This window comes from Castanea sativa, chromosome 12 (genome assembly GCF_040712315.1).
Source record: "Castanea sativa cultivar Marrone di Chiusa Pesio chromosome 12, ASM4071231v1".
Classification (NCBI taxonomy): Eukaryota; Viridiplantae; Streptophyta; class Magnoliopsida; order Fagales; family Fagaceae; genus Castanea; species Castanea sativa.
The window spans coordinates 45,735,252-45,744,532 of record NC_134024.1 but is presented as its reverse complement, the minus strand read 5'-3'; the positions used below and the strand labels follow the sequence as shown (position 1 = coordinate 45,744,532).

Genomic DNA, 9,281 nt, shown 5'->3' with positions numbered 1-9,281 from the left:
GCGAAAATTAGAAAACGCATCCCAATTCATTATTTCCCAAATTAGGGTTTAATCCGGAGCCACTGCTTCTTCGTCTCACGCTCTTCCTCAACAATGTCCAATTCCTCCGATCAGCTTGAAGAAATCAAAACCCTAATTTCCTCTGGCTCAAAGTGCCTCGCTTACTCAACCCTCTTACACTTCCAAGAACAGTCTAGTGGCGACCCTACTTCAATTCAAGCCCTAGCTGGAATTTCTCAGACTCTTCTATCTTTAATCGTTGCCGATATCTCAGACAACGATGAAGAAATGTAAGTTTCAAATCAAAATGATATGTTTGGATGCTGGGAAATGTGTAGGAAAAGAAAAGGAAATGAAATTTTGAATACAATTATGAACCGAAATAGAAGATTTTTTTTTAAAAAAAAGTTTGTTTTTTATTTTTTGTTTTTAAATGGAGGGTGATTGAATACATGTATAAATATTGGTTTTGAATTGATGACAGTGCTGCACTGGCTTTGAAGTGTTTGGGTTTCATGATTTATCATCCGTCCCTTGTTGCCGTTATTGCAGGTATGTTGTGCTAGTGGTACACCATTGTTTAGTACAACATTTTAGTAATGGGGTGTTGGTAAATTATTGCCTTTCAAAATTTAGATATTAAAAAACGAATATTGCAAATTACACCCCTAAAATTTAGGGTATTTGAATTTTACACCTTAAAATTTCAGAATTGAATTTTCCCTCTTGAAGTTTAGAGGTGTTTAAATTTCATACCCTGATGTGTTAGAATTTAGATTTTACCTGGGTGTTCCAAACACCCTCAAATTTTAGGAGGTAAAATTCAAATTCTGAACCTTTAGGATAAAATCCAAAAACCTCTAAACTTCAGTGCTAAAATTCAAATTCCGAAACTTCAGGGTATAAAATCTAAACACCTCCAAACTTTAAGGGTGTAATTTGCAATTTACCCTATCAAAACAGTGGCTTAAACCACGGTCCTATTTGACCGGTATTGTTTAGTTGTCTTTTAATCGGAAATGAGTACTTAATCAGCATTTTCTCTATGTTGGTTTTGTAGTGGATGATGCCAATTTGGTTATAGAGTCTTTAGTTAGGCTCATTACGACAACAAAAATGAAGGTAAATGTCACATTGTCAAATAATGATAGTTTTCAAGGTTTGCTGTGCTCTTTTTATTATTTATTTGTTGATTTGACTTGTTTGCCTCTTAATTGCAGTCAGTTCGTAACTTAGGAGTGTGGTGCATATCCATCCAACAGTTTAATGCACCATTTCTAGATTCTCACTACAACTCTCTGTTGCAGGCGGTTGTTCATGCACTTGACAACCCAATTGGTTCTTTATCAACAACTTTTGAGGCTATTCAGGTATAAGTAATTCTTCCAAGCTTTCTATTTTATGCTCCTCAACCACTTCTAGTGATACTTCTTAAGTGGAAGTCTATGCATATAAACTGACTAAGTCAGTCACTAATAGATTTCAATATCGTTTTTTCTGTAAAGTGTTTAAGGTGCATAACTTGTCCTGGAGAAAGAAATGGCAGTGTAGTGGTTTTATTTGCTTAATTGTGGATTTTTTTTTCAAACTTGGACGGAACATTATGTTACACAAGCAAATTGTGTCAAACTTTTTTCCTAAACTAATGATTCCAGTGTTCAATTTTACGTTGTTGCGTAATCAAGTTGGTTACTTATATTTTATATATCACTGCTGAACTTAGCATCTTATGTTAAACAAGAATCAATAAATGAGTATGGTCAACTTATCTCTCCTGCTAACCCTTCTTGCTATTATAATAGGCCTTGATAAAGTTAGCATCTAATTTAAGCGAGAGAATGAGAGACTCATCACATTTATGGGCTCCTCCAATATATAGAAGACTTCTCAGCTTTGACAAGAAGGAGAGGGATATGTCAGAAAGGTGTCTATCGAAGATTAAGCCTATAATATTACCTCCTCCACTAGTTCTCTCCAAGGTACGAATGTGCTTATGTTCTATATATTTTGCAAGTGCATCTATCAAGGTGCATTCATAGTTGAGATATACATTTTAAACATGGAAAACTTAAACATGCTAATATGATATAGCTAGCTAAATCTGTTTCCACCATCTTTTTTCCCTAAATTTTTGTTAAAAGGTTTGAGAATTTAGATGGATTTAATGTGTTTGCATGTGAAGTATTTCAAATAAAACATCTTACTAGCTGTTGATAACATTGCAGAATCTGAAAAATCATTACTAATTTTTGCCCATTTTATATCTTATTGGTGCTTGTCAGAATCTGAGGTGTAACTTTTTGTTTTAGGAAAATTTGTGAGCCTAAACAGCTAGCAGTTTCTTTACTGTGATTGTGAATCTGGTTTCAAAAGTGAAACATCATGGGAAATGTCCTTTTGTAATACAAACTACAGGGGTGGCTACCTTTACAATGTAAAATAGATGATTTTGATGTTTTAAGGGATGAAGTAGAAAATTTTTATTTTGGCTGGTGAAGCCAAACTGCTGTGAAGGTTTAGCACAAAATGTCAGTAAAATTCAAATTACATCCTTAAAAATAGTTCAAAGTAATAGTAAGAGGTTGTGTCACAGACTGTTTGGATCTATTGAGTTATTTGACTGTCATCTAAATCAGCTTCAATAGCTGATATGAATAGATATTTAACATAAAATTCCCAATTGTGTGTCCAGAAGCTAAAAATCAAGACCAGTTAACTGTACCAGTGGTTCATTCAATATTCTTGTAGCTACCATTTCTACCATTTCTTCTTTAACATGACTATGTATCTGGTTTCAAAAGTGAAACATCACAGGAAATTTCCTTTTCAAATGCAAACTGTAGTGGTAACTACATTTACAATGTAGGGGGATATTTGGAGACTAGCATAGTGAGGGGATAGAATATCATTAGTTAGCAAGGTTTTGAAACCATTTAGGAAACTAGCATCTCGAGTCTTTGAAACTCAAGTTCGGTGACTAAATCGAGCCTTGAAGACTCGAGTTTTAGTGCTGAAATGGAGGAATTTATCCACGTGGAACTCGAGTTTCTTAGACTCTAGAAGTATTTGAAGAACAGAGGAAACAGATCCGAAGGAAGAAAAAGACACGATCTGGAAAATAAGATCTGAAAAACGTAGATTCGAAGAAGAGAAACAGAGATTTGGAGTGGAGAACGCAGAACAATCTGAACTGGAAAACATTGATCCAAAGAGCGCAACCGATCTGAACAGAGGAGTTGATCCGAAGAACGCAACAACGCAGAACTGGAAAACATGGAGAACTGAAGTTGTGGACTGATTCAGTCTGGGATTGGCTAGCCGTTGCCCGAACCAATCGAAAATCAAACAAAGAAGAAGAAGCAGAAAACGAAGATGAAGAAGAAGAAGAAACCCAGGAAGATGAAGAAACGTAGAACGAAGAAATGGAGTTGAGCGGTATTTGTTAATGAAGGAACTCGAGTCTCTAAGACTCGAGTTCCACGTGGATTCCACATGGATAATTTTTGTTTGCCAGCTTTGGAACTAGAGCATTTAAGACTCGAGTTATATCATGAAACTTGAGATGCTATTTTTCCACATTGTTTTGCAAAATCACCACTAACGAAATTGTTAAAAATTTAAGGCCAAATGGAAAAAAAATTCTACAATGTAGCATGTATGATTTTGACATTTTGAGAGATTGAAATAGCACTCTTTTCTTTTCCCTGTGTGTGGAGGGTGAAGACAAAATGTTGTAAAGGTTTAGGCCAAATAAAATTCCATTAATTGTAAAAATAAATCTTAAACAAATATTTAAACTTATCCAAAAAAAAAACCTTCAAACCATCAATAAGAGGTTGGGTCACAGTCATTTAAATCCAGCTTCCATAATTCATATGAATAAGTGTTTTTCATAAAATTCACAATGGGTGTCTAGAAGCTCAAAATCAAGACCAGTCACTGTACTGGTGGTTCATTCCATATCCCTGCATCATGGAGTAGAAAATTTTTCAATTTGAAATTCCAAAACTTCTCGACTTCTATCATGAATGAGTGCCTCATTAGATTTGTAAAGTATTATAGGTAGTTAACCTTAACAGTTTTATATTGCAATTTAGTCAATGATGAAGACTAGGACACAAAAGTTTCAAATACCAATGATTCTCTCTCTCTCTCTCTCTCTCTCTCATGTGCATTAATGTGTGCCTATCTCACATTATCAGGCCTGAATGTCTAAGGTAGAACCATGAGAAAGGTTCCTTCTGTCTAACTTTGATTCTGGTATCAAGGTTAAGTTTCGCCTAAAATCATTCCAATATTGTATCTATCTTGTTGTATATTCTAAGATCCCTAAATGTACTTATTCTATCTTTAAACAGGTTCTTGTCAAAGATATGAAGCAAATTTTGCTCACTAAGATGAAGGAGCTGCTAAACCAGGGTATGAAGGTCCAAGCCATTCATGCATGGGGATGGTTTATTCGCTTACTAGGATCTTATGCTATGAAGAACAGGCAATTAACAAATGAAATGCTGAAAATTCCTGAAAATACATTTTCAGATCTCAACCCACAAGTTCAGATTGCTTCACAGGTATTTTTAATACAGTTGGACTTTTTGGAAACCTGGTCAGTATCACCAATCACTGGTAATATTATCCAAGAAAATAATTCTTTATTTGTTGAATTTATTACCAATGAAATAGCACCTCAAAAATAGAAGGTGCTTTAATCCATTTCCTTAGTTCAATGATAGCATAGAAGTGGTCATCTTTTGAAGGATACAAATTTATTATGCGGCATAAAAAATTTGCAGCAATCCAAATCAAGAGACTAAATGGTCCTTGCTTAAGTCAGAAAAGGGTGTCTAGTTATCAACTTTTTGAGTTGTTGTGGTCCTTGCATGTAAGCTCATAGGACTGGGTCTGCCCAAGTTTTTATTGCAATCTATGCAAATAGAAAAAGCTATATCACTGCCTAGTTACCTGTTCAATTATCTCCTATGGTAATTTCTGCATTTAAATATACCAGTACTCCATTACAACACTTAGAATGTCATTATTCCATCAATTATGGTAACCTTTTGGATTAAAATATTTCAGAATTCCTACGTTATAATGCTTTAAATGTCATTCTTTTGTATGATTTTTTACCATAATTTGCAGTTTGCTTGGGAAGGTCTTATTGATGCTCTAATTCATCCTCCAATAGTAGCTTGTGAGACAAATGAATCCAAGGAGGAGAAGGGTGTACAACATTTGCAAAAATCTAGAGAGACCAGTGATAAAATCCAGGCAAATGGGTTTTTAAAAAGCATAAGGCTTGTAATGACTCCTCTGACAGGAATCATATCAAGTAAATGTGATATATCCGTCCACTCATCATGCTTGAACACATGGTGTTATCTGCTGCATAAACTTGATACTTCTGTCAATGATCCATCAGTGATAAAGCTAGTGTTGGAGCCTATCTGTGAAGCAATTTTTCACATTGGTCCTGAAAGTAAAAGTGTGAGATCATGGAATCTGTGCCTAGATCTGCTTGATGATTTTATTTTAGCAAAATGTAAAGAAGTGGAGTATGTCACAAGTAACTCTGCAAGCCATCATTTATCAGCTACCAAATTCTTATGGAAGCAATACTCTGTTAAATGGTTGCCATGGGATATTTGTCAGTTGGACTTCCATTTAAACATAATTTTTATTCTCATCAGTCAAGCATCAATTGCAACTGTCAACATTGAACACAAAAGTTTCGCATGTGATGCTGCTTTAAGGTTATTTTTATCTGTTCTGAAAGGAGTTCGATTGGAGTTGGAAAAGCCATCAACCAATTATAATGATATTATGTTGTGTTTGGGCACAGTATTAAGGTTCATAAAGAAGATATGTGAAGATGTAAGTTCAGAAGGCAGTGATAGTAGTGATTTGCATCATACTTGTCTCCGGTTTATAGACGCTGTCACTAAGGAGTTACAACCTGCTACATTGGAATCCCCTCTGTACAAGGTTTCATTGGACCTCAAGTACATTGACAAGCTTCAATCAGTTAATAACATTAGACATGCAAAATTTATGGATATCTGCTCTATCGTTCACATGAATATGGTTTCACCAGTGGTTTATTTACTTGTAGCCTACCTCTGTGTGGTCTTTCAGTCAACTATGAAGACATCCAAAACAGAGTTAATTTTACAGGGAATCCACAAGTATTTCAAATTTTTATTCTCTTCATATGATCCCCTGGAAACTCTCCTTGCTATGATGAGTTTACTGTATAATTATGTCGGTCCCCACTGCTTAAATATATGGATAGCAATAGCCAAAGGATTGACAGACTGCATAGATGATGTCAAGGAACTTTCATTATTGAGAATGGAGTCGAACAGCACTGGTTTTCTTGCCATATGCTCTCTCTTATTGTATCCATTTTCAGTATGCTCTTGCCCCCAGAAAAATTCAGCCTCACTGGTTAGTGGATTCTCACAACAGCCTCATGTTTCACCACAGAGGAAGCTTGACTTTGAACATGTTTTTGAAGTGTGGAAGACACTTTATAGTTCTCTTAAACCTTCACAGAATGTGTACTGTTCTGCTACAAACAGTTTCCTTGAGGATTTGTATTCAATGTTAAATGGGTGCCTTGATGAACATGCCAGAATGCTTGATGGTGCCAATGATCTTGATTTAAGTTATAAGGATCTGGATCTGGATCTCCTTTCTTTATATGGCAATGTAGTAATATGTTTCTTGGAAGAGAACTGTACTTCAGAAGTAGGTTCAGACAAAAGTAGACACAAACATATTGGTGACTGTAAAATATCCAGTAACATGAATGTTAGCTTGAGATTTGCTTCCAGGTAGGTGCAAACATTGCTTCTTAGAGTTGGGTTAAGGCATGATAGGGTGTTAAGGAATTCTTTCATTGCAGGTTGGCTGGCAGCCAACTCTGGACTTGGGATCTTACGGGATCCCGTCATTTCACATAATCTCATTGTGATTTGTTTATAGATGGAGTTTAGGACACTCTACAAATGAAATTCAATTTAGTTTTATAATATCAAGTAGATTATCTAATTTAAAATTGAATCTTCGCTATCCAAATAATAGGAATGAGTTTTGATTTTTTAAAAGTTGTTTGGCTTATTCCTTCAGTTCCATATTATCTCATTGTGATTTGTACATAGATGGAGTTTTGGAACTTTCTACAAATGAAATTCAATTAAGTTTTATAGTATCACGTAAATGATTTAATCTAAAACAGAACCCTCTCTATCCAAGTGTTTTGTCTCTTCCATCTGCCATTGCTCATGTTACCAAGTGTCCTCATACAGATATTTGAAGGTGTTATGTACAAAGTTGGCAACAGAACCCCCAACTGGTCTTCTTGTGACATCAAGGTAACTTTATAGCTGGCCTTTGCCCTTTGTGCTTGAGTCATTACATATGTGATCTCCTTATGCGTGTATCACTTTGCCATGAAACCCCAGGTTATTTTCTGCATTGGCATGCGTTATCAGTTGTCTTCACATGAAGCAAGATATTCTCTTGTTCATTGAGGTAGTGCACCGGCCAGGTTTTTGCATCGAACTCTATAATTAGATCATGCTTTCAGTTAAAACTGAAGCAATTTTATATACTGTCACTAGAGTGAAACTCATGATCTCTAATAATTCATTGAAGTTACATATGAACAGTGGCTAATGTAAGCACGTACCATGCTCTTTTATTTATTTTTTCCGTTAAGTTGAACCACATGTTGAGGGTGTATGCTTTTAAAGTCTTACTCCTGCTTTTAACTTTCTCTCTCTCAATTTTCCTTCTCTTTTTTGGGAAGGGGGGGTCTATAGAAAACATGTTTGCATAAAAGAATGTGGAGTGGACATTTGTAGTCATCTTCCTTGAAAATTTCTTTAGAACATTTCTAATGGAGTTGGTGATCAGGATCTTGAAGTTTCCTTCTTTTGTTTCATATTTTCACACACATTCTATATCTTGAAAACGGTTATCTTGTTTGACTAGCATTTGATCTTTTCATGTACTTGCAGATAATATCTTGGCCACTGCTCCAATGGGTGTCACATATAGAGATATGGGATGAAAGCACCAAATATCAACTTCAACTCTTGTGGACTGAAATCCTTAATTGTTTGCAAAGTAGTCAGCCACCTATAATCTTTGATTCTGTACTCCTCAAATTGCAGGCACCCCTTCTTGAAAAAACTCTTGAACACCCAAATCCATCCATTTCAGAGCCTACCATCAGCTTCTGGAATTCCACTTATGGTGAGCAAATCAAGTTGGATTACCCTCAAAGCTTGCTTCATCTCTTAGACAAGCTCTCGAGAAATGGAAAAATAAACCTCCGCAAGAGAAGCTTACCATATCTTGAAAGATGTCACTCTAGACAAGGAGTCAACACTGCTCTACAAAGATACAGGGTGGCTGCAACCCATAACATGAGCTCCAAAAGAGTAGAGTTTGTGGATGATACAGTGAATCAACTTCAGCATGAGGAGAAGCTATCTCCAAGGTTAAAAAGAAAAAGTTTGGAACTAACGGAGCATCAAAAGGAAGTAAGACGAGCACAGCAAGGAAGGGAGAGGGATTGTAGTGGACATGGCCCGGGGATCCGGACTTACACTAGTGTTGATTTTTCACAGGGGAATGAGGATTCACAAGAAAGCCAGGAAATCCGGGATCCAGAATCCATTATAGAGATGTTAAAAAGAGATGCTTAATTGTTTTATCTGCACGCGTTGCTTTGAAACATGGAATTCTGGATGGGGCACCCAACGTAACCAGTCATGCTAGATGGTCTTGGCCACCCAGTTATTTCTTTGGTCTTGTATGTTACCTATTTTATCAGCCTCGTTATTCTGATGATGTTGTGAGTTGTATCAATAAATTTAGAAGTCCCCAAATGGATGTATTGTATATAATATTTATATTGATCTTATGTACAGAATGAACAACAGTATTACATTAGCATTGTGCCATTGTATATCGTGTATGCTATTTTGAGTTATAGAGCCTTTTATTCCTTGCTTTGAAACTTACTGTTGTTTAAAGGAGCAAAGCAATACCAAACGTTCAAGCTCCCATAAAAGAAGAAAAGAAAAACGTTTAAGCTGCCGGAAATCTATTTGGTTCCCAGAGCTTACTATTGCAGAACAATCAATTGATATAGGATGAAGTCATTGGTCAAAATGTATGATATTAAGCCAATGACAAATTTTCAGTCTCTATACTTTATTCAGACACCCAAGCCATGTTATAAGAATTCTACTGAATGGACAGGAATG

At 35.8% G+C, this 9,281-nt stretch overlaps 1 protein-coding gene across 3 annotated transcripts; it reads left to right on the top strand.

The window, feature by feature from the left end:
• LOC142618846 (uncharacterized) lies at nt 1-8,975 on the top strand. 3 transcript variants are annotated; one of them, XM_075791879.1, is made up of 10 exons: nt 1-290; nt 485-552; nt 1,061-1,122; nt 1,221-1,370; nt 1,803-1,979; nt 4,359-4,571; nt 5,143-6,836; nt 7,311-7,376; nt 7,467-7,536; nt 8,025-8,975. In XM_075791879.1, the coding sequence occupies exons 1-10, from the start codon at nt 94-96 to the stop codon at nt 8,715-8,717; spliced, it is 3,390 nt and encodes a 1,129-aa protein (XP_075647994.1). In that variant the 5' UTR covers nt 1-93; the 3' UTR covers nt 8,718-8,975. The 3 variants fall into 3 exon arrangements, with proteins under 3 accessions (XP_075647994.1, XP_075647995.1, XP_075647996.1); XM_075791880.1 differs by having other exon boundaries at nt 16-290; nt 1,308-1,370; XM_075791881.1 differs by lacking the exon at nt 7,467-7,536 and having other exon boundaries at nt 16-290; nt 8,025-8,152.
• Nucleotides 8,976-9,281: the final 306 nt, after the last annotated feature.